This window comes from Malaclemys terrapin, chromosome 17 (assembly GCF_027887155.1).
Source record: "Malaclemys terrapin pileata isolate rMalTer1 chromosome 17, rMalTer1.hap1, whole genome shotgun sequence".
Lineage (NCBI taxonomy): Eukaryota > Metazoa > Chordata > Testudines > Emydidae > Malaclemys > Malaclemys terrapin.
Genome location: NC_071521.1, coordinates 18,187,055 through 18,211,090, shown reverse-complemented (window position 1 = coordinate 18,211,090; position 24,036 = coordinate 18,187,055). Strand labels below are relative to the sequence as shown.

The window sequence follows — 24,036 nt, the reverse complement described above, 5'->3', positions numbered from 1 at the left end:
TACGCACCTGATAAAGTCATTGGGAGCTTTGCTGAATTCATCAGGCTCATGCCCTCTGCTATTTACAATGGAGGCCTGCTCCGTCCCTCACAGAAGGGACATTGCCGTAAGCACGTAGCTGAAATCAATTTCCTCACCTCAAGTAAACCACCACACCCACACCCACGCTCAGGGGCACTGGGCTCCGTGCACAGGTTTGTTTGATAAAGAGCATGACAGTGTTTGCTATGGGAAAGAGTTGAAGAAACGCACCGTGTGCGAACAGATGCACGGCGTGGGAAAAGCAGAGGTTGTGGAGCGTGTCTCGGTAGCCGTTCCAGAGCTCCCCGGGGCAGAGCTGTTATATGGCGAGTCCTAGCTCCCACCTGCGTGAGTGCCAGAACTCCCAGGGCCTGGTAAGTCTTGTGTCTCTGCACACGCAATCCGCTAGCTAGAGGGCTCCCTGCACCACCTTCCTGCCTGTCCCCTGTGCTGCGGTGAGGCCAGTTCATCTTATTAGAGCTGGTTGGAAAAATGGATAAACAAAGTTTTGATTACAAAATGTAAGGCAAATTTTGCCGTTTCCCCTGCCTCCCCATCCCATTTTCCAGCCAATTCCCTATGGTTTAACAGGCAGAAGGGCCTGGGGGATCAACACACACTGGGGTTGTGGTAGTTTCTGATCCGAGATGAGGTCAGGATGGGCTTAGCTGTCCAATACAAGCCCCTGGTGCTGGGGGAAGGCTGTACGATAAGGACTGGACGCCTTGGCCACGTGCTGCAGAATTAGGCCCCTTTATCCATTTGCCAAGGTGTTCCCCTAATGTGCTGAGGAGCTGGTGTGCCCCCAGGCAAGCACCCGTGCAGACGAGCAGGATATTGGTCCAGACTGAGGGAATCATAGTGCAAGCCGGGCATGGCAGCTTAGCCCTCGTGCCTGCACATTTCAAGGTATTGGCAGAGCTGCTGGAGGCCTCACACCACCCTTGCAGCTATTCTAATGTACGAGGAGACCAAGGGACATTGCCACCCCATGCTCTCAGCATCCATAAACCGCTGAGTGACAGAAGCTGGGGCTGGACCACAGGGGATGGATCACTCAATCATTGCCCTGTTCTGTTCATTCCCTCTGAAGCACCTGGCACCAACCACTATTGGAAGATGGGATATTGGTCTGGATGGACCATTGGTCCGACCCAGCATGACCATTTTCAGGTTCTTCTGCCACTGCTGCATAGGGGAACCTTCCACAGCTCCTGGCTGCCCCACATTTCCAGGCATTGCTATCGTTGGGTTACAGTCAAAACACACCACATCCTGGCTCTCCTGAACATCTGCAGGTTTCTATGCCCTCAGCGACCTCTGGATAATCAGGGTGGCCTGGTGTCCTTTTCCATCCCTTTATCTCAAGGGAGCATGGTTAGTTTTGAAACGGTGGATGCATGGAGGATGTTGGGAGCAATGGAAAAGTCGGCACCAGAGTACCTCCAATCCCATCCAGGAACCTACATACCATAGGCTTGCCTTTGCTTGCGCTGTCTCTTTAAGAGATACCAGCCTTGCAAAGGTGACTGGGTGGCTCAGATTCTGATCTCAGCAGCACCGGGGAGAATTGGAACAAATCAAGAATGGCCCCTTGGCCCGCAATCAGGAGTTGGAAGCGAAGTAGCCTTACCACTGGGGACTCCAAACTGAAGCTAAAGCTTGGAAGAGAGGTAGCATGGTCTAGTGGGCAGGGCATGGACTGCACGCCAGATTTTTAAAAGTACTAGTGAGATTTTCAAAAACATCTAGGCATCTACTTCCCACTGGAGTAATGTGCCTAGATGCTTTTTAAAATCCCAGTCGGTATCTATTTGGATCCTTAAGCACCTAAATACCATGAAAAAGCTGGGCCCTTAGATTCAGGAGCCCTGGGATCTATTCTCAGTTCTGTGGCTGACTTGCTGGGTGGCCTTGGCCAGTCACTTCTCCTCGCTGTGTCTCTCGTTTCCCTCCCACCCACTGTCTGTCTTAGCTATTTAGGTCTTTGAGGCAGGACTGTTTCTAACTATCTGTATGTACAGCCCCAAGCACAACGGGGCCTCCCAGCCACTGTGGTAATATATAAGTAATAACTAGCTAGGAAGGCTGGCTTCCCTGAAGCTCAAGGCTGTATCCAAAACACATAAGAGAGACTTGGTTTGAAAAACAAACAAATTTATTTCATTAAAAAATAGGCAATTATTTCCTTACAAAATACTGTCAAATGGCTCTGCTAGTTCATTACAAAACCGGGAGATGCTGCAAATGTAACCGTCACTTCTTGTTATTGCAGTTCCTAGAATTAAATACACACACGCACACACCCGGACTTCTTGTGTTCTCCCAGTGAGGATGCATTAATCACGGTGTCCTGGTTTCAAGAGCTCGGGGGCTCTGGGCCACAGTACAACCAGCTTTGCGATAAGAAAACAAGTACATGTGCAAAATTCAAAGCTGTGTGTGCAATTCCTTTATAAGTCAATGGCATTGCACCCTTAAAAACCAGGCCTGAATTTGGTCCATCAAATGGAAGCCTCTTCTAGCAGTCTTAAAAAAAAAAAAAAAAAAAAAAAAAAAAAAAAAACCTCACACAGAACAACTTCATTCTAAGGAAAACTTTCACATTTCAATGTTGCTCGGTGAGATGGGGCCTCTCTTTATCCCTCACTATATAGCTGAGGTTGTCGTCAGTGGGTTCCGCTGTCTCTCTGGACAGAGGTTCTCACACAAACACACTTTTAAGAGGTTAATCTTAAGAGACTGCTCCCAAAATATCCCCCACTGAACAAAGCTCAGTTCTGCCCTCCATCTTTAGTAGAAGACCAGCTCTGACTCCATTTTTTGTCAGCGGTTGTTTGAGATGAGTTTCACGATGCAAGCCCTGAAGCTTTATGGATCGACCACAGCTTCCCCTTGTTCCAGGGCTCTGTCTGTGATGGGACATCATTTCAGTGGCTCGGTGAGGTCCCTGAGAGTGAGACCCCATAACTTGCCTTGTGCATTAAAAACAGCCACAACCCGATTATAATAATATTAAAAAAATGAAGCAATAAATAATTTTTTAAAATGGGGCACTTGGGGTAGGTCCTACATATAAACAAAGTCACAGGATCAATTCCAGAAACCCTTTACGTCATGATTTTTCTCAGATTAACCCTCTCCCCCAAGAACGTTCCGATTGACGTCAATGGGAGTTTGGTCTTCAGCAGGGATTCTGAGATATGGCCTGATGACAGATGGTTTGTGTGCAGTTACATTTGTGTCATGGAGAGAGGTACAGACCCTAAGCGGAGATGGGGAAAGACGAGGTTATTACCTCTCACAGAGGCTAAAATGTTGACTCTTTCTGTATGCGGTAGCCCACAGGCTAAGGCCTGGGTCAAGATTTGGAAAAGCAACTAGTGCTTAGGAGTGCCTTAAGTTTGGGATGTTCCGCTTGAGTCATCTGAAAGGGGACTGATTTTTGGAGGTGCTGATAACCTGCCCTCTGACATTCAGCCGTCTTTAAAGGGTCTCAAGTTGAGCACCAAAAATCAATAGTCACTGTTGAAAATCTTGTCTGCACACAAGCCTGCACTGGTTTGACTAAAGGTGTGATTTTAAACCAAGGCAAGGGTGTGCACGTACACACACACACTCTTCTAATCAGGTTACAACTTATTGTGATTTACCTGGCACCTCTAATTTACCAATACAAGCCTGGTTCAAGATCAATGAGTGTCCACATAGGGATTTAGTTTTATCTAAAGGGGGTTCCAAAGAGGATGGAGCTCGGCTATTCTCAGTGGTGGCAGATGACAGAACAAGGAGTAATGGTCTCAAGTTGCAGTGGGGGAGGTCTAGGTTGGATATTAGGAAAAACTATTTCACTAGGAGGGTGGTGAAGCACTGGAATGTGTTGCCCAGGGAGGTGGTGGAATCTCCGTCCTTAGAGGTTTTTAAGGCCCGGCTTGACAAAGCCCTGGCTGGGATGATTTAGTTGGGAATTGGTCCTGCTTTGAGCAGGGGGTTGGACTAGATGACCTCCTGAGGTCTCTTCCAACCCTGATATTCTATGATTCTATGGTGTTAAACCAGTGCAACGTCTGTGTGTGGACAAGCCTCAAGTGACCTTAACTCCCACGCCCAGGCTCCATCTCCTCATGGGCTCCATCTCCTCATGGGCACTTGAGGGTCAGACAGTTCAGTGTTTAAAGTGATGGTCGAACTCTCCCTACACTGCTGATTTGGAAACTAGAGTAAGTACCACTCTTGCTGGGAGAGTTTGAATGACTCATTCAAGAAACAGCCACCCAAGCTGGAATAAGGAAAAGGCCCTGCTAGGACAGCCTTTGAGAGTTAAATCTAGTCTGTGGACAGCCAGCTCCATGTTAAATTCGACAGCATGACGTACCATAGGGAGCAATGTCGGGATGTACCTTCTCTTCAAAGTTTTCCCCCTCTGTCCAAGCACGTGCTTTGATCCATGCTACCTGGCAATAGGATATAGCCTCAACAGTACCTGTGCTATATTCTCCTTCTGCAAAGCTGTGATCAAGTCCTATTATCAGATCAGCAACTGGCTGCTACTGCACTGTAGAAGGAGCCTGTTCCTACCTTTACCAAGGAGGCTTGATTGGTTGGGTGACCCTCTGACTCCAGCCCATATGCATCATTTGCACAGACAAGGACCACTATAGGCTGGAGAGGAATTTGCTCACTACCCCTCGCAGATTTAAAAGCACACACACACAGGGAACAGATTTTAAAAAACAATAAATTACATGTAAAAAGTGAAATGCCCTAAGGATTATGTTGAAAAAATAATTATCTTATATATGTGTGTATATACACACACACACACACACACACACATACACATACAAACCTGAAGAGAGAGTGATTTAGCCACTCATCAGCTACCACAATGAGAAATGTTCCCTTAAAAATATCAACATGCAAACAGGCGCTTCTTTAAGGGGATCAAACAGCTTGATAGAAGCCAAACCCTAAATCGAAGTTGGCAGAAAGGTCTGTGGTTTTAAAGGGACAGTGTCCAATTTTGGCTCAAACTTTTTTTTTTTTTTTTAAGAGGGGATTTACAAACCTAGATGACAATCCTGAAATCAGATGATAGTTAGATAGAGATAGCTAGAGAGATGGTTATTATGGGAATGGACGGACAGACTGATGGACAGAAAGACAGACTCCTACACCCATGCAAAAACCTTACTGATGTCAATAGAGTGGCGGAAATTTTTTCATCTGAATTTTTATTCCAATGAAAAAAATCACCTCCCTTCCCCCCGCCCCCCCTCCCCTGAACATTTTTGCAGATATGTGGTGGTTGTAATTTTCCAACTTTTGAATAAGATTTTTTTTTTGCTTAAAAATTTTCAATTATTGAGCCCTCTAGCGCTTGCTTTCTTTTTTCCTTCCTCCTCTGCCTCTTCAGTGGCAACACAGAAAGAAGGAGAAAGAAAGAGGGAAGAACCAAAAACTGGAAGATTTCCGGCTGTAGATTTTTTCCAATGAAAAGTGGGGAAATGTTGACATTTTTCCCTAAAAAATGTCGAGAAAATGAACACTTGCAATGACAAGTACTTACATATTTTTCTACCAGCTCTTGTCAAGGGGGGGAAGGGAGCAGGGGGCTGCACCCTAGTGGATCTGATTGCAGGTTCGGATGTTCATCTCCATAGAAATGGTTGTGAGAGTTCAAAATAAGTGCCAAGGAAAACAAGGTTAAAACAAAAACTAACGCCGCATTGGCCAGCTCCCGGACCAGCAGCATTGGGCTAGCCCAGGAGAATCAGTGCGGGGATAACCGCGCGGCTGGTGCTGCGCTCCTGTGGCTTCTCTCCAATTCAAGGAGAAGCGAGAGTGCTCGATGCCTCTCAGGATCAGGGCCTTAGAAACAGAAAATGAAACTGACCGTTTGTGCTTCCTCTGCCCGCCCAGCAAAGCCAGAAACGGCAGACAGGAAGGAGAGATGATAGAGAAAGAGAAAGAGGAGAAGGTGAACAAGCCTCTTGAATCCCCAGGCAAGCTGAGTTCCAGACTGCGGAAGCAAAGCCCTTTCGATTCTCCCGTCCCCTCCGATGCCAGCATAACACCAGCAACAACAGCCAGAAAAACAATAAAATTCCACATAAACACCTGATCCTCCTCTATTCCCCTTTGCGATGAATGTAGAACAATAGAGATCGGTACCCTGTCCCTGGCACAAGCACTCTGAGGTAACCTTTGCTGCAAAGGGAGCTCCACCCTTATTCTGATAGGGCCTACACAAAACAAGAGCAACGCTAGAAAAGACTCGGCTTGTAAACCGAGCTTGTCCCAGCTAGGCTGTGCCACAGCAGCCCGACGACGTGGTGTATTGGGACGGAGCCACAGGGAAACGGATTGATTTAGCAACGCAAGGCGGGGTAAGGCCCAAGTGGGAATTTCTGCAAGGGCTAGGGGAGGGAACTCACAGTGCGATGGTAAGCCATTGGCCGGGGTCCATCTCCAAGCTGGCCAATGGGGAGAAGGGGAAGGGGAGTTAAAATGTTACTTAAAAGTAGAGTGCTCTCTAGGGACGAGGCCGGGGGGATTCTAAAGTGCGAGTCACAGGCCCCTGGGAGGCCAGGGCAGCTGCCTAGTCACGTGTCCCGAGGTTTTCTCTGTCTTCCTTCATCTTCAAATTTGATCCTTTAAGAAAACCAACAACCACCGAAAGCTACTGGCCAAGCGGAGAGGGGCAGGTGAGATCCCCAGTGCAACCGCAGCTCTGGTCCTGCTGAGCAGACAGGCTTGAGGCTTAAGGCAACTGTAACATGCGGGCCGAGGGGGCTCTGGAGAAGGGTGGAGAGACTCTGCAGGTTTAGCTTCCAACGCGGATCCCGCGTGGAGACTCGTGTATCACAGGCTCCTTAGGCGCCGGCGGACGGCTCTGCAGCCCCACGGGAAGGAGGGGGAAGCTGAGGGACAGTCTAGTCATTCTTTGGCAAATTAGTTCCCCAGATGTTTGCTGGGGGGCTTATCTCCAGATGTTTGGAGAGGCTCAGCCTGCCGGCTCAAACTGTCCCCGCCAGGCCCCAGAGGAAGCCGTCCCCCGGTTCTGTCAGAAGAGGCAGGATCCCCTCAGGCGCCTGGCCTTGCTCAGTTCAGAGGTCAGCGACCTGTTCATTTGCTTGGTGGTGAGCTTCATGCTCTTGGCCGCTTCCACGGCCCGGCTCAGGGACCAGTTGAGGTCCTCCAGGTCGTCGAAGTCAAGCATCAGGGAGTGGTGGTGACCATGGGCTTGCTGCCGGGTGGCCCAGGGCTTCAGCTCCGCCACTCTGTACGGGCTGGAGTAATGGGCAGGCAGGCCATCTGGGCCGGGGACTGAGGTAGGTGCTGGTGGAGAACAGTAGCTGGAAAAAAACAACGACAAAGACTAAATACAGTGCGCTGAGGGAGGAACAAGCAAACCTAGATCATCCCTGACAGGCGTTTGTCTAACCTGTTCTCCAAACCCTGGGGGTTCCATAACCTGTCCAGAGCTGAACTACTCTCAGAGTTAGAAAGTTTTGCCTAATATCTAACCTGAATCTTCCACACTGGAAACTAAGCTGATTACTTGTTGTCCTACCCTCAGTGGACCTGGAGAACAATTGATCACTGTCCTCTTTAGAACAACTTTTTCCATATTGGAAGGCTTATGCCCCCCTCAACCTTTTCTTCTCTAGACTGAACGTGCCCCCTTTTGTATCCTTTCCTCAGACGTCAGGTTTTCCAAACCTATCACTTCTGTTCTCTCTCCAGTTTGTCCACATCTTTCTTAGAGTGTGGTGCCCAAAACGGGACACACTGCTCCAGATGAAGCTCCTAAGTGCCTAAACCACTTAGGTTTGGCAACGCTGCGTGGAGCAATACCTAAATAGCTTTAAAAATCTGGGCCTACGTGATTTGACCAAGGTCACGCAGGATATCTGTGGAAGAGCAGGGAACCAAAACCATTCTCCCAAGTCCCAACTTAGCGCCCTAACCGCTGGACTCTCTTTCCCCTCCACAGGCTCTGTTTTGGCCCTAGAGATCCTAGGCTGCCTCCCACAATCCCAGAAGGAAACTCTGAACACCCCTCCCCATGGTAACCCCAACCAACATGGCGTGGGCCGCTCTTACAGCATAGAGGGCGAGTAAGGCACCAGGGGCACTGTTGGGATGTAGTTGACAGCTGTGCCAGGGGGTGGGGCCGCCAGGTACCAGAGGCCAGGCTGTTGCGGCTTCTCGGGTTTGTGACTGAGGCCGGAGCCTTGAGGTGAGGCGCTCTCTGTGCCGCGGCCTGTCGCTGTGGAGAAGAACGACACACGGTAAGAGACACCCGGGTATTCGGCATGAATGGACAGGAAACCCACGAGGCTACTGCCATCCCTGGTGCTACGCTACTGACTCCAGGGGCGAGTCTGGCCTGAGGACAAAGAGAGGGCAGGGGATGCACCCCTCAATCTACTGGAATAACTCCCTGGGATGAATCACACCTGCAAGCCGCTGTGCTGGAAAACCCGGCCCTGGGATCTGCAACTGCAGCAAGTGTCAGACCCTCCGCTGTCAGTGCTCCAGCCCTCACGCGGACGCCTCTGAGCTCTCCCAGCCAGCACTCCATTCCCTCCCAGCCACTGCTGGGACTGCAGCAGCTGTGAGATACAGCCAGCGTGCCAATACTATTACCTACAGCGACTCCTACTGGCAGAGGCTGGCGCTGCAGCACTCCAATTCCATTACCTATAGCAACTCCAGCTGGCTGACGCTGGAACTAGCGTGGCTGGGAGCTCTACTGCTATCCTCTGCAGACCCTCCTTTTTGGAACGGCAGAGTTTTGAATTCAGCTTTCAGTGTGGCCTTGGCCAGTATGTCCCTCTGCTAGATGGGAACCATTCACCAGGGTCACTTCTCAGGCAGAGCGGCTCTTCATAGAACAGAAACATTCAAACAGAGCAAACTGGTCACCCACCATGTGCTGCTTTGTCCCTGGTTTTAGAAACAGGGGTGCTCCTGGTCCCGTTGCAGGTTGGACAGTGCGTCTTCTTTGGAGTGCTATGCTGAGCGGGTCTCACCGTGTCCCCTGCTGCTGCATTGCCTAAAAAACACAGAGGACAAACAGTGAGTAAAGTAACTCCACAAAGATCTAAACGCCAAACGGCTGTAGAAGTCCATAGGAGGTTTCAGGCTGTTTGGATTAAGGCAATTTGCAGAAAGTAAAAACTAAAAAGTTGATTGCAAAGAATGCTGGGTCACAACATGCAAATGGAACTGTACACCTTTAGCTCAGGTGTGGGTTCCTATCAGCGACAGGACTGCGCCCTCAGCAGCTGCAGGGAAACAGCCTCGGATGTGCAAAAATTCAGGCAAAGCACCTGAGGGGATCACAACTTGCATGCAATGTACTCAAAATGCTGGGTGCTAAATGCAAGTTAATCTTTAGCCGAGTTAAATGGTTCAATACAGGTGGCTGCTAGTCCGGAAAGCTGGTCGTTTCTTTATGTGCCGTCTGTTGCTAGCATTGGGAAACACGACGAACAAAGCAGGTTAGAACACAGAGCTTGCAAACGATAACAACTGGCTTTAGCACAATGGGAAAACTGCAAGATTGCAACAAAGGCCAGAAAAATCCAAGGATTACGGCTGATCTGACAGCCTCATCTTGACTAGGATGACCAGATGTCCTGTTTTTAAAGACACAGTCCCGTTTTTGGGGACTTTTTCTTATATAGGCGCCTATTACCCCCCACCCCGTCCCGTTTTTTCACAGGGGCTATCTGGTCACCCTAATCTTGACAATGTCACCCATCCTATGATTCTATGACCCTGTCGATTATGTGGGGTGCTTCCGTAATAATGAACAACATCCACAGAGTCACATGTAACAAAGGCGAGAGCAAGCGACATATGTGCAACTGGGCTGAGTTAACAGTCCAGCAGTGTAGGACGCCACATGCTTTGATCTGTACTAGCCTGCTCTCTTGTGGTAGGGATACAACCTAACCCAGTATCTGCAAATCTCACGGTCAGAGTGACTACTGGGCCAGTCCATTTCTGCACAATCTGCAGAGGGAGCCAGCTCCTACCTTTTCCAATATGAAGGAGGTCCCTCCACCCCGAGGTTGGCTCCGAGACCCTCTCACCACTCTCAGAGCGCATTCCACCCAAAACACATCTGCATGATCTCTGCATCTCTCTCATCGGGGTGGTGTGAGGCTTCGTTATCTCATTGGTTCAGGCCTTAAGTAACTAATGGTTTCGTTAGTGGGTATTTGCGAAGCCCTCAGAAATCTCAGGGAGCAGACGCGAATGAAGTGCAAAATCTTGTTATTTTACAGGTTGTAAATATTAAGCAAAGCAGCTCCGAGGCGTGATTCCTTGGGGTCTGGCCCAAGATGAGCAGATGGGATATTTACCAGCTTGTGTCCTGGTCCCTTGGCAATGGAGGCAGGAAGTGAGGCCCGTGTCTTCCCTCCGTTCTGGGGACACAGGTGCTGATAAGTGGTAGCGCGTCCCTGCAGAATGCAACAAGAGCTGGCTCAGCACCCTTCGCGGAGGGCACCCAGCTGGGAAGGGGGAGAAGGGGGGACTGAGTGGTGGCGCTCACATGGCTGGGAGAGGAAGCTCCCTCTTGCCTGGTAAGCAGGGCCGGCTCCAGGCACCAGCTTGTCAAGCAGGTGCTTGGGGCGGCCGCTCCGGAGAGGGGCGGCACGTCCAGGTATTCGGCAGCAATTCGGCAGACGGTCCCTCACTCCGCCTGGGAGCGAAGGACCTCCCGCCAAATTGCCGCCGCAGATCACGATCGCGGCTTTTTTTTTTTTGGCTGCTTGGGGCGGCCAAAACCCTGGAGCTGGCCCTGCTGGTAAGCACAACATCAAGTCAGCGTGTGCATGGGGCAGAGAGCGGAGATCCAGTTTAAGAACACAGGGTGGCCCATGGTGTTATCAGAGAGGCGGCACCAAGGCCGAGCAGGGCCTGGTTCGTGCTCACCCACCTGTGTAATGGCCCTTGAATGTCAGCGGCCTCGGAGAGCTCTGCCTGGAGGAGAAGCTTGTCCTGGGTTTCCCATCCCGAGCCCGCGGCACGGGGCAGTCTGACTCCGACGCTGTAGAACACCGAGAACACCCGATTAGACAGTCAGTCACATCTGGTAGACACCTCCCTAGTGAGTTTCTAACCAGCGAGTGCATTGCCCCGTGTGCTGGGGGTGCTGCTCCGGGTGCCTGTTCTCTAGGCACTATGGGATAGCTGACTCGCTGTTGTATCAAGCAGGCAAGGTACTAACAAGCTTCAACAGGACTTTATTTTTACAGTGGAAACCTCTTTTCCAAGCTGCTGCTGCACCCTCTGTAACCCTCACTCAGCCTCCTCCACTCCTCCCCCCGTTGTATCATCCTTTCAGACTCCCAGCAGCCAGTGCTCCCAGTTCTAATAATACAAGCAGCATCTAAACACCACACTCTCCCAGCATGCACTGGTACAAGAGCTATTAGGGGCGGGGTAGGTGTGGTGCCGTGGTGCGAACCCGACTCAAGCGTGTGTTGTCATTACCAGGTCAGAGGAGGGAATTGCAGGCGGGTCGCGCAACCACAGTTGCGCTTGTAGCAACCACCGGCCCTCGTGTGAATGAAACGCCACAGGATCTAGGGTAATGACCGTGAAGAGCTCGGCACACATTTGGATCCAGGTCCAGACTCCAGCTTTCCGAAAAGTCAGGAGGGCTGGATCTGGGCATGAGTCTGCCTATCACTAACGTTCCCAGGGTGCTGGTCTCAGTGCCCACTTGTGTGCACCATGGAGTGCCCATTCTCACCTCCTGCACGCATAGGAAGGGCGCCTGAAAATCCCTTTTAGGAGGGGGAATTCAAAGGAGGAAAAGCAGATCCTGGTGTCTCTGCAGTCTGCTGCCCCCGAGTACTTGCTCCTGGATCTGGTTGATCCCAGAGGGGGTAGGTTCCAACGGGTCTACTTACTGAGGTCCCGTTCAGGCCCATCCCGAGGGAGCGACGCCGACCTCACCCGCCTCGCTGGCTTGATCGCTGGAGCCGGCTCCCCAAACTCGCCTGGGCTCCTCTCTGCGGATTCGCTGGGAAAGGGACAGACACAGCGTGAAGTCGAGGGCTCAGCACCCCGGTTCTGGGTGCAGGGGGTTTTAACCACCCCCTCCACCCGGCCCTGCGGGGGCTCCGCTTGCACCGAGTGACAGTCACCGCCTCTGCCTTGAAGCATGGAGAGGACGAGCTGCCCTGTGCTTACAGCCTGCAGACGGGGTCCGTGGGGAGACTGGCAGGACTGCTGGGGAGACTCAGGGCACTAACACAATCATCTGTCACCCTCTGCGGCTCTGGCTGTCCGTGTGGTCTGCACATGGGTGAAATGAGCCTGGCCCACTCCTAGGACCCAGGGGAAGCTTGTCAGTCTCCCAGAAAGCTGCACGGGAAAAGGCCCACACCCCACCTGGCCCCCGTCAGAGCTACTGGCCCTTCACCGTGCGATAAAGGGCCCGATTCCGTCAGCATTACACGAGCCTAACTCCCACTAGCTTCGACAGGAGCTATACGGCCCCCGTGTCCCCAAAAGCGCCAGCCGAGGCTGGGACCCCCCCGTGTTGTCTCACACCTGGCGTTCCCTACTCCCCACTTCCACCTGCCTGGCACTACTTCCTCTCCAACCTGTCACACCCCCTCACCACTGCTGGAGCAAGAGCCTTCTCCTCACTTAGCTCCCACCGGCTGGAACAGCCTCCCTGTAACGTCTGCAAGTCTCAGCAGAAAACAGGTCAGTTCCACCGGGGGGCAGAAATCTCCCCGGGCACCGGAGAGAACCGGAGAAGGAGGCGGCTGTCGGCCAGCCTAGGTCACTGAACTCCCACTGGCAGAGTTTGCAGGAAAGGCGCAATAGGCAACAAGGCCACGTTATGCCGCCCACTGGCACCTACCCAAAGGGGCCTGAGTTTCGGACTGAGGGGCCGTTCCCCATGGGCTGCTTCCTGCTCCTAGTGGTGCGTGGGGACGACTTTCCCTCTGGGTAGCTGCGGGATCGGTGCAAACTCTCCTCCAGCCGCTGCCGAAGCCGTGAGACCTCGTCCTGCAGAGCCCGGATGGCCTGGCTGGGATGGGAAGGGGAAAAAAGGATTAATAAGTGCAGGTTACAAGAAAAATGTCCGATCCAGAAGGAAAATGGGGAACACTCCATTCTCGCCGCCTGTCTGAAATCACATGGCCAGTCCCATCTCTGCTCCTCAGACCCTTGCAGAAGGGACACCATTGCTCACCCCCTGGAGACTCGAGAGTTAAAAGTAACCACGTCTATAGGCCTGTCTACCAAGAGGCGTGACTGCAGCACATAGACATACCGAAGCTAGCTTTGATCTAGATCGAAGCTAGCTTGAGTAACAATAGCAGAGAAGCAGTGGCAGCATGGACTAGCCCCACCCCCCCAGGACCTGGGGTAAATACTCAAGCAGCTGACATTGCTTCACAGCTATTGGCCCCTAAACTAGCTAGTGCCCCTGTAAAATGCCACAGATGGTACTGGACACGGCGAATGCAGGCTGCAATCAAATAAACCGGCAGCCAGTTACAGCCTAGAGGGGCACGGGATTGCCCTTCCAAAGGAACTCTGGAAAGGTGGAGAAACCATGAGGGGTCAACAGCATTTGCTAAGAGACAGAACTCCGAACTTAAACCTGCATCCATGTGTGTCGCTCTCCTCGTTACAATTCTGCACCAGTCCACGCATGGCTCGCGTGGATGAGAGAGTGGGACAGGAACTGTGCACACATTTTCCACTAGAATCTAATCCCAGCGCAGCTTGAGTCAGCAACGCAACTCCGATCCGAAGAGCTGGACCAGCCTGTGCTAGGGGACGTGCACGTTGACCCAGTCATGGAGATCAACCACGCTCTTCTCAGGTCCGTGGAGAAGTTTTGCTACCTAAGGAGTACGCAGTCATAGAATGCCATAATTGAGCATGGGATTCCCCATCGCACAGCCCACGCCTGTTCTGCATTGGGAATGCCATCCCACTGCCTCTGTCAAGGGAAGCACCAAGCTAATTAGCTATCGGGCAGTCATGCTTACGATGCTTACCCAAGGCCAGATTTTATAGCCAGCTAAAGCAAAGCACTGTTCTCCTGGGGACCAGTACAAACGATATAAAGACACACTGAAGTCAAACTTGGAAGCCTGTCAGGTTGACCCCAGCTGCTGGAAAGCAACAGCCCACAGCAGAGCAAGATGGCAGCAGATTTGTCCTGTCACTGTTAACTGTTGCGAAGCAAGATGCAGCCTGCAATGGTCATGGACAATCTTGTCTGTCCCACGTGTAACTGTGTTTGTGGTTCTCGCATTGGTCTGATCTCACGTATCCGTAGTCACCTTTAGCGTTGACTGAATCCTCATATGTCAACATTGATGTGAGACTCCATCGGCATCAGACGTACCCTAGAAGGTACTTTCAGGATGCACCAACAGTGGCAGCGGCTGCACCCAAGTTATCTCTCTTCAGAGGCTTCTGCTGTCTGACTACAGGGCAAGCTAACGGTGCCACAGCTACGTGACCCAGTGTGGTGGCCCAATCCCAATGAGCCCCGTCTTCCACATCAGAGGCTCCCAAGGCATTTCACAGTCTAAAATGGATATGCAGGAGTCACTGACGTGCAGCCATCCCTGGTGCAGGACAAGACATGAGGAAGACTCCTGTATTCAACTGAGACCATGGGGGAATTTATGGAAGCAGAAGGTACTTGGCTACCCTGGAAACAGGCCAGGAGATGGGTTAACGCGCCTCCTCCTGTGGAAAGAGCCATGGGGCCTAATTGTTTAGAGGTGCTAAGCACCTACAATCCCAGCTGAAGTTAACTGGAGCTCTGGGAGCTCAATCGCCTCCGGCAATTAGGCCCCGTGGAAGCTGCAATGACCACGAATGGTCAGGGAAGGACGTGGTGAGTCTTGGGGAAGCAGCATCCATCTCACACTGACCCCTATCAGCAGGAGGGAGCGAACACCCATGAAGAATGAGTGGACAGGACATTTTCAATGTTAAGGACATTTTGCCAAAACGTGCTGCTTCATCGAAGCCGAAATGTTTTCTGGCAACGGATCCATTATGACGACCTTTCTGTCGGGAAACTAGAGAGGTGGACTAGAAAGGGGACCTCCTTCCCCAGGGCTGTTCCACAGCCCTTCCACTCGGGGAATAATGGGAGGGGAGCAGGATCTGTTTTGCTTTCGAGAGGACCCTGGGGGAGAATGGGAAGGAACGGAAATATGGGCTTTACACACGGAGCTTTTCTGAACGTCTGCAAAGATTTCAAGCCGTTAGGGATCACAGTGCTCGGCCGGGTTCTCTGGGCTCTGGAGTTGATTCAGTGCTGCTCCAGCGCTGGCCGGGAAATGTGATATTTGTGTCTATACATTCTAACTCGGCCCCTCTGACTAAATGCACAAGACAGCCAGCTGCAGAAGGAATGTTTAAACTGCTACGTTACTCTGCTGGCTACCACAGCAGCTGGGGGGAAAATATGCCTGCATTAATACTTACTGTGGTGGCATTTTCCAGACTGCCAGGCAAATGTATGCTTAGGGGAAGCGTGTGGCTTTCTTTTCAGGTCACCAAAGGGTTAACCACCTCCCTTGGGAGAGTGCCCGTCCTTTAGTTTTGCTTTGCCACGGGAACTAGAAAGATCCCTTCTCCTTAGGGAATTGTGTCACCTAGTCTTTCTTGAGATGCCCTACAGGGGTCTGGTTTTCAGACAATGCTCCACACCTGGCCACTGCAACTCAGGCCCCTTTAAGGCACTCAGGCAGGGCACCCAGATCACTAGTCCCTTTTGACAATCTTGGCCTGAAGGTTCCACAATGGAACGTGTCCTGTGAGCGGTGACAGGAGAACCTCAAACCACGTGGAGGTTCAGGCTGGATACACTCTGGAAGCATGGAGCCTTCTCCAAATGAGCCGGGCCTCTGGGTTCTGCAAAGGCAGGTACGAAACGTCCCGGGAACTGGCTCTCTCACCAGATAGCTGCAGGAGACGCAGCGAGATCAACGCTTTCTCCTTCCTATTTGAGCCCCATACAGCATAGCAGGGAGTGGGCTAGAAATACCAAAGAAGTTACCCAGACAAAGGCGACGCAAATTTGACTGGTCAATTCCAGCCTACTCATAATCTTGGGTTCAAGGCTCATTGAAATCCGTGGCCACCTCAGGTCTCTCTGAGGTGTCACTAAGCTGCACATCACAACGTCTCTCAGATCTTCATGGCGACAGCGGGGGAAGGACTCGGATCTCCCTGCTCCAAAAAGCACACGGCCCTGTCAGCTGAGCTGAAGGAGAATCTCCAGCAGCACGATGGGATCGGAGACAAACCCGAGCAGTGCTGACTCCACCCAGTAGGAGGCAGTGGGGCACAGACACACACTGTCCACTTCATTACAGGATGCAGGACACCTACTGATGTCAGCTCAGCTTTCGGGGGTGGCCCTGTTAGCCCTAATACACAGCACAAGCTGCTGCCCTTTAACTAGGCAAATACATAATCACCCTCAGGGAAATAAACGCCAGGGTCCAGATCCTTAGCCAGTGTAAACCAGTGTGGCCCCACATCAGCGACGATGCTGATTTATGCCAGCTGAGGATCCAGCCGCGTCAAATTAAAACAAGGAGAAAGGTTTGGGAATTCACACTAGGTTTGCCAACCCCACTGAAATAGTTTGCAAGGTTCTGGAAACCTCAGACTGCCCCAGGGTCTTCTCGCCCCAAGCTGGGCAAAGGTCTGGCTCCAATCGGGGTCTAACCAGACGCAGGTTTGTGAGAGAGCAGAGGGGGCAGGTTTCTTACTCTGTCATTCCCCTCCCTCCTCTCGTGAGCGACACGAGCGTTAACACTTTACCTGCCAGGCTGAAATGAGGCAGCCAGGCAGTGAGCAGAGGGACAGCGAGGCGAACCAGATCACAGTTTGCCTCAAGAGAGGCCAGTACTCCTGGCTCTATACCCCTAGTACAGAAGGCACTTGCATTGAACTAAAAGCTTTCAGTCCAGCTCACAGCTCCACACAACCACTCGGCTAGCGAGGGTGATGGGAACTCCCTGACCCTTTCTCACCAATCTGCTCTTGCTACAGCCCATCCCCGGGGCAGCGATCACAGAGGCTGCCCTGATCTCTCACTGTGCGGGATCCTCCCCCTGGTTACGCACTCCTAGAACAGCTGCCTCCAAAGACCACTTTGTCCCTGGTTTGCCCAGCAGTATCCGATCTGGCCCCACTCTGCTTCCCAGTCCCAGACACGGCAAAGCCTTTGACCGAGGGGCTAGCATCCACCTGCTAGAATAAGCCTCCGACCTGGCCTCGCTGTGGTGACGGTGAAGTGAGTTGGATGGTCTCTGCCTTGACCCAGGGGGCGGCCTGCGTACGGGGTGCAGCCCCCACGCTGAGGCCACACAAATCGGAGCGATACGCACATGGTGGAGAAGGGCAGGATTGGTGCTGTCATATCGAGTGTTTCTCCGCTTCCTCCCTCCGGCTAGCCGGCTCCAGTGACACCCCCGTATTGGTGAGGCGGCCTCCTGTGGCTTTGAGATCTCTCATCTCCACGAGGGAAGGGGAGCTGCCTCTGGATTCACTCCCATGGAAGAGATCTATTGTACCGAGCTTCCCAGCCTGCCCGTCCCAAGGCCTGGTCCCTCTCAGCACGTCTGAGCCCAAGGAAACAAGTGAGCAGCCTTTCTAAAGCAACATGCGCTGGAACCATTCCATCAGCCCAGTATAAACCAGTCCTAGAGCAGGGTGGAGACTGGAGATAAGGGATCTCGCCTGGGGTGGGCACTTTAAGACGCGGAGTGCTCGGATCTCCCCAGGAGCTTTAAAAACGTCCCTAGTCCTCCATGCACAGAAACCAGCGCAGTTTCCTCCCGGCCCCACCCCTGCCACACTCCCGTCGGAGAGAGGCAGCGTCCTAGCAACGCTCTCAGAAATGTTTGCTGACATTATGCAAGGAGAGGGCACAGAACGGGCAGAACACCCCACCCTCCCAGACCTCCCCTGCTCAGAGAAAGCAGATAAACAAGCCCCCCCCGCCATGATCGGGGGCTGCTTGGCTCGCTGGGAGCCAATGACGCTCCAGGGAAATCTAATGACAGCGCTGGATACAAAGCTCTTTCCCGAGAGGACAGCTCCAGGGATTGCAGTCGGGAATGGCCCAGAGTTGACACCACTAACAGAGAGCCCAGGGTGTGACTTAGTGTCACATCTTCACGTCATAATGCTCCATTGGGAGATCAAGTCAGGGCTCTTACAGCCTAGGACCGCAGCAGCCCAGCTCAGAGATGGAGCTGCCACTGGGGAGGCTGGTCACCACAATGGAGAAATGCTGCAAAGATTCGTGCACAGCCAAAGGTGCAGAGGGGCTGTTGGTCTCACCCCAGCAGCCCATCCCTGCAGCAGATGCTGGTACCCCAAAGGGCCAGGGAAAGCGGCTGCTGTTGCTGACACAGCCCCGCCCCCGAAGCCGAGTTCACACTCACTCTCGTTCCACACGGGAGCCCAGGAGGCCGTGGTGAGCCCGAACTGGGGAAGGCGATGTGGTGGTGGAGCTGGGTGGGCGTCTAGTTTTGCTGGGACGGTGATCAGAAGTGCTGGCCCTGCTGTGCCGCTCTGCCTCGGAGTCCGTGTGAGCTGGGGACATAAGGACACAGTGCCAGACGTTAAATGGCCGAGACCTTTGGGTGCCTCTGTTTATTTCACCAGCGACCTGGACCTGACCCAGACACCTTCCCTCCCCACTAAGGTGGCTCTGGGTGGGAGAGGATTCAGTCTCCATGGTCAAGTCAGTCCTTGACCTCTCTGCCAACACATGCACTGTGGACCTCTGCTCACTGGAATGAGACCTTCCCAAACTCATTCCACCCAGGTCACCCCATAGCCATGTTAGTCGCTATCAGCTTGAGTGGTATTCGAACCAGCACCCAGGAAGTGAAAGGCTCCATTTCCCAGGCCCAGTTTCCAGAGCCACCCACTGTCAAAGGAACAGGACTGAGTGAGTCAACCGACTGGGTGATGGAGGCTCCCCGGTACATTACCGGTTTCCCTCCGAACCATGTGCCTGAGGAAAAAGGGGCCACAGGCTGGATGTGTCTCAGGCCATAAACCAAAGGGAGGATTTAAGAGTCTGGGAGCCCTGAAATCTAGTCTCCCTGTGAGCAAACTTCAAGCCAAATCACAGAACCTGTCTCCAAAGGCTGTGGGCATGAGGGGGCGAGAGATCTCTGGGTGATGGGAATTGAGGGTGGGGAGAGGTCACTAGCTGGTACAGCCTTAATTTGGGGGACCAATACAGCTCCCCCAAGCGATGTGGAAGTGGATACTCTCTGTGGGCTTTTCTTATGTCTCTCTCCCCGGCTGTCTGAGCCCCATCATCCCCCTTTAAAGCACCATTTCCCAAGCAGGCACATGGGAATGACTAGCACTGGTCCAAATCTTTTAGATCAAAAATGAAAATTTGGGTGGAAAAGTTTCATTTTGGGCCACGTTTTCCCAGTGTTCTATTGAAACACCAAATCCCCCCAAATGTTGGTTTTCAAAACACGATTTTTTTAAACTAAAAATAATTTTTGAAAACCATGAGATAGGTGGGGGGGGGGGGGGAATGGAGAATGTTCTAAAAAAAAAATTGATTTTTTTGTTTGTATCAGCGGCAGCTCCTCTCACTGTAGGAAGACGGGAGGAGAACTCTGCCCCTTACAGGAAACAATGTGTGTCTCATGCTGGAGGTGCCCAGACACCCAGGTGATGGGCACTTTCTACTCACTGATGTCTGCGTCTGCTCCCACCTCGCTGGTGATGCTGTTTGTCCACTGGGGAGGGGAGCTGGTTGGGGAGGGGCTGCCCCGGGGCAGGCTGTGTCTCCGGGCACTGCCTCTGGGGGGCGCCTGACTGGCGGAGGTGTACATGCCCAGCAGTTCCTTTTCCGACGGCAGTGGGGCTGCCTCTTTCCGCAGGGAAGTGCGAAGGGCAGCAGGGCTGGATGTGGGGCCAGATCTTCCCAGCATGCCGGGGGTCCTGGGAACAAGGCAAACACACAGGCCTCACTGAGGGACTATCACCAACCCAGCTGCTACTGCGCTTCACCCAGCTGGCTGGTTTCTTCTGGTCTCTTCCTTGGTAAGTCTTTCCTGGCACCCGTCCCAGCCACTGCTCAGCCCACGCATTCTGTAACTACCCTCCCCCTGTTCACTAATCACCCCCTTTGCCATTCCATGTGCTCCAGACCCCCTCGCCCCATTCACCCTAGTCCCCAATTCACTGCTCACCCCATGCACCCCATTCATGCCACTTCCTTGTGCGCCTCTCCCCCAGTCTGATCATCTGCTCTAGTCCCTCCCTTTTCTCTCACCCCCATTCACCAATCCCCACTGGGCCCCATATACTTAGCCTCCTCCCCATGCATAGGCTCCATCACATCACACATTCCTTCAGCCCTGGACACTTTTTATCAGGCCCCCCCCAGGGCAGGAGAGGGGACGAGGGCAGGTCATAGGAGCGGGAGTGGGGAGAAGAGAGACAAGAGTCCATACGCAGTGCGAGAGGAGCGATGCTCCGGGGTGCGGGTCAGCGGGGACACCCTGCTGGCCTCTGACCCCACAAACCCGCTGTCCGTCTCTGGAGACACGATGCGTTGATCCTGCAATAAAGGGAAACTTGATCCAGTTCAGATCAACACAAGGGATGCTGGCCATGTGACCAGGCCGAGCCGGTCTGTAGCTGGAGGGGAGACCGCCAAGTACAAGCATACTGGTGGATGGTGCTGGTCAATCAGTAAGTGGTGTTCCTCCCTCGTAATCAGCACTGAATAAATGCCTCAGATGGTGTTAGGGGGTGCTACGTTGCTGGAGCCATTGTCTTTTATGGGAGAAAGAAGTCTGAAGTTCTGAAGCACATGGTCATTAAACTAAACCCCATGGTCCATTCTGCAGGAATCAGGGTGTTACCTCCACAGGCAACGGGACATATTCCACGTTGGAGAATTGCATTCTGCCCTGGCAAACTCTCCTGCAGCTTCAAACATGGAAATGATCCTTCCCTTCCTTTCTAAGAACCTGCTGGGTGGTGTTCTAGTGTGCTGTTAAACAGCTGTGGTGGACCACACACCAGAGATGGCTGCATTTCAGCAGCTGAGAAGGCAATTTCTGTATACATAGGGCCTTATTTTCAGAAATAGCTTCTGGATCTGTGCCCCAAATTTAGTGACCCCGAGTAGATGGGAGCCCTGCCCTCCATTTCACCCTTCTGGGCGCTTACCTCGGACCGGGAGGATTTTGCCTGACGGAAAGGCTTCTGCGGAAGGTGCTCAGAAATGGCGCTGCCCACCATGCTGCTCTGGCGGGATAGTGTCTCCTGCTGCTCCCCGAAGGACGGCTTGGGGATTGCATCCTGGGGCCTGGCTTTAATAGCCATGTTCCGAGGGAGGGACTCCTCACCCTGGACAGAGGACAAGCGACTGCTCTTCCTGACCAGCTGCCGGCGTTCCCCTGGCTGCAGGGCGTGCGACCTCCTCTCCGGGGGCTGCCTGTTAGGGTGAGAAAGCAACACCAGTCAGAGCCTTCCATCAAGATGGGGCAGTGCCCCCTTGTCATAGCTCTGCTGCCATCTGGTCTCCCAGTCCCTGCAGCACCACCAGGTTCAGGGGCACAGCCGCCCGCCACCCCACGGTTACTGCTGGCAGCGGCTCAGGGAGCTTTCGGGGAGCACTGAACCTACACGGCACAATAGGTCTGCACCTGCTCCCACTGGAACCAGTGGCGATGCCCCCATCGTTGCTGTCAGCATAGTTCAATGGGAGCAGAGTCAGGCCCACCAGGTGCCCAGCTAGTCAGGTGTCTGCTTCCACGCCCGAGGCTGCACCGCGAGAGCTGGGTGGAGAAAGGTCCGTCCGGTTCCCAAAGGATTTCCAGAGTTGAAATCTGGGTCAGTTCCGAATCGAAATGAAAATCAGAGTGCTTCACAAAAGGATGGGAGACCACTACTCCTGTGGGCTGTTTCTGGGAGCCCCGATTCCAGGGTGCTCTGACTGGAGGGCTGCCCCCAGAGACTTGGGAGCCCTAGGGGCCGGGCAGGCTGTGGAGGAGCCGGGTGGGCGCGCTGGCAGGAAACCAGGCAGGATTCCATTTCTCACACACACACACACACACACAGCTCTCGACAGACTGGGCTGTTGGAACTTTGTTGGCATCGCAACCGTCTCTGCGAAACATTTTGATTTCTAGCAACCAGCAAAGTCAGACAAAAAGGTGTTTCCTAGGAACCTCTCTGACCAGCTCTATGCAGCATTCTGCTGCGAGTCTGGCCCCGGTGAGGAAAAGCACCGTGAATCACAGGCCCCAGGGCCTACACGTGTGTATTGCAACGATGTGGGGAGTCAGCAACCAGATGGGTGGATTATACCTTAGCTTGTGAGCTTTATTCAGGGCAGGGCCGGCATCTTCCTTTACATATGTACAGCTCCTGGCACAGTTTGGGCTTTTACTGTGGTCTCTGAGTGCCTTACAGACATGCTACAAGTAAACAGCCAAAGCCTCAGTTTCTTGGTTCTCTCCTAGTCAGTAGAATGTGTTCAAGTTTGCATGCTCAGTTTTCTTCCCCCCTTCCCACCCCCCATCTCTTCCTCCTCTTGGCCTCGCCCTCCTTCTCCTCATTATTTACTCTGCAATGGGCTCGCCCCCGGGGGACAGAGCCCCCTTCGCTTCCGCAGCCAGCCCTGCCCTCCAAAGCGGGGTCAGAAATAGCTGAAGGCTCCTTTGTTCTGCTTGTGACTTGGAGAGAGAGAGAAAGAAGGCGTCTTTGTGCGCCTGGTTTATTACATTTTAACCGGGTAACGCGAAAGTGGGACTCACTTCTCATTTAGGTCACCCCCAGACACCCAGACACAATACCCTGGTAAATGTAACCCAGCAGAACAGCACGTAGTGGGGTTAGACTGAGTCCACACTGGCCAATACACCATACACCACTGCCCTGCTGCTACCCTCAGTTTCTGCAACATTGAAGATTTCATTTAAAAAAAAAAAAAAGAAGAAGGTGAAAAATTTCCAAAAGCAGGCCCTGATTTTGGGAGCCGAACTCGAGAGCATCCAGAGGCAATTCCGATTGTGAGCTCTTTGGGGAAGAGAGCATCTTTCTGTTCTGTGTCTGTCCGGCCTAGCACAACGGCGTCCCTCTTCTGTGACTGGGCTCAGGGGCACTACCCCAATACAATACAATACAGTCAGTAAGCAAGTCCATTTGAGCACCTAAAATGCAAGCATTTTGCAGAGGGTTTAACAAAACTCCTGACTCTCCAATCCCATGGAGTCAGTGTGTGGGATGGACGATTCATGGGGATACATTTTCGACATTACTTTTTCCCTTTTTATGCTTAAAGATCTTGCATGCTGTGAAGGGTATTTGTTTCAAATCTCTCTCTCTCCCCATGAAATACTAAGGAACAACAAAGGGCTGATTTTCAGAGATCTCAGGAGAAGCACTAGATGAAATGACAGGGAATTACAGGTTCCAGTCCCACATTGGGCCCTAGATAATTGAGACACACAGAAGCAGTGGCCACCTTTGAAAATCTGGACCTGTCTAGCCATCATGGCTGCAAAGAAAACTTTTCAAATGCAACGTAATGCTGTTCAGCCTTCCTGAGAAACAACAGTCCCGGACAGCCATGAACTACACCATTCCTCTGTGGGTGTTACCTCTGAACCCTAACAATGGAAAGACAAACACCAGTTTGTCAGCTGATCAGTTTAGCAGAAACATAAAGCCCTGCACTTTAGCCTTTGGGTTTCCAACAAGACAGGGCATTTAAACAAAGAAATGAAAATACAACAGTTTTTAATAGACATTTATTTTTTAAATAACAAAAAAGCTTTGTAACGATTTCCCCTCCCTTCTAACAGAGCCGAAATTTTGGGCCTACAGTCAGTTGGCGCTGTCCCTTTAAATTAGTCTCTTGTCACTTCCCCTCTCCCCCCAATTAGTGCAGGATATTCACAGGGCATGTGGTTTGTG

General features: G+C 52.4%; 1 protein-coding gene across 1 annotated transcript in view; it reads right to left on the bottom strand.

Moving 5' to 3' along the window:
- Nucleotides 1-5,988: 5,988 nt before the first annotated feature.
- The window catches only part of AKNA (AT-hook transcription factor), a 71,727-nt gene continuing 53,679 nt past the window's right edge, over nt 5,989-24,036 (bottom strand). Inside the window, exons 12-22 of the mRNA XM_054007962.1 lie at nt 21,283-21,550; nt 20,559-20,665; nt 19,793-20,043; nt 18,510-18,660; nt 12,926-13,096; nt 11,961-12,073; nt 10,982-11,092; nt 10,404-10,502; nt 8,960-9,085; nt 8,131-8,296; nt 5,989-7,379 (exon numbers count right to left, since the gene is read on the bottom strand). Of these exons, the coding sequence (XP_053863937.1) occupies nt 7,088-7,379; nt 8,131-8,296; nt 8,960-9,085; nt 10,404-10,502; nt 10,982-11,092; nt 11,961-12,073; nt 12,926-13,096; nt 18,510-18,660; nt 19,793-20,043; nt 20,559-20,665; nt 21,283-21,550 (1,855 nt within the window). The 3' untranslated portion in view covers nt 5,989-7,087. The remainder of the gene's footprint in view (nt 7,380-8,130; nt 8,297-8,959; nt 9,086-10,403; nt 10,503-10,981; nt 11,093-11,960; nt 12,074-12,925; nt 13,097-18,509; nt 18,661-19,792; nt 20,044-20,558; nt 20,666-21,282; nt 21,551-24,036) is intronic.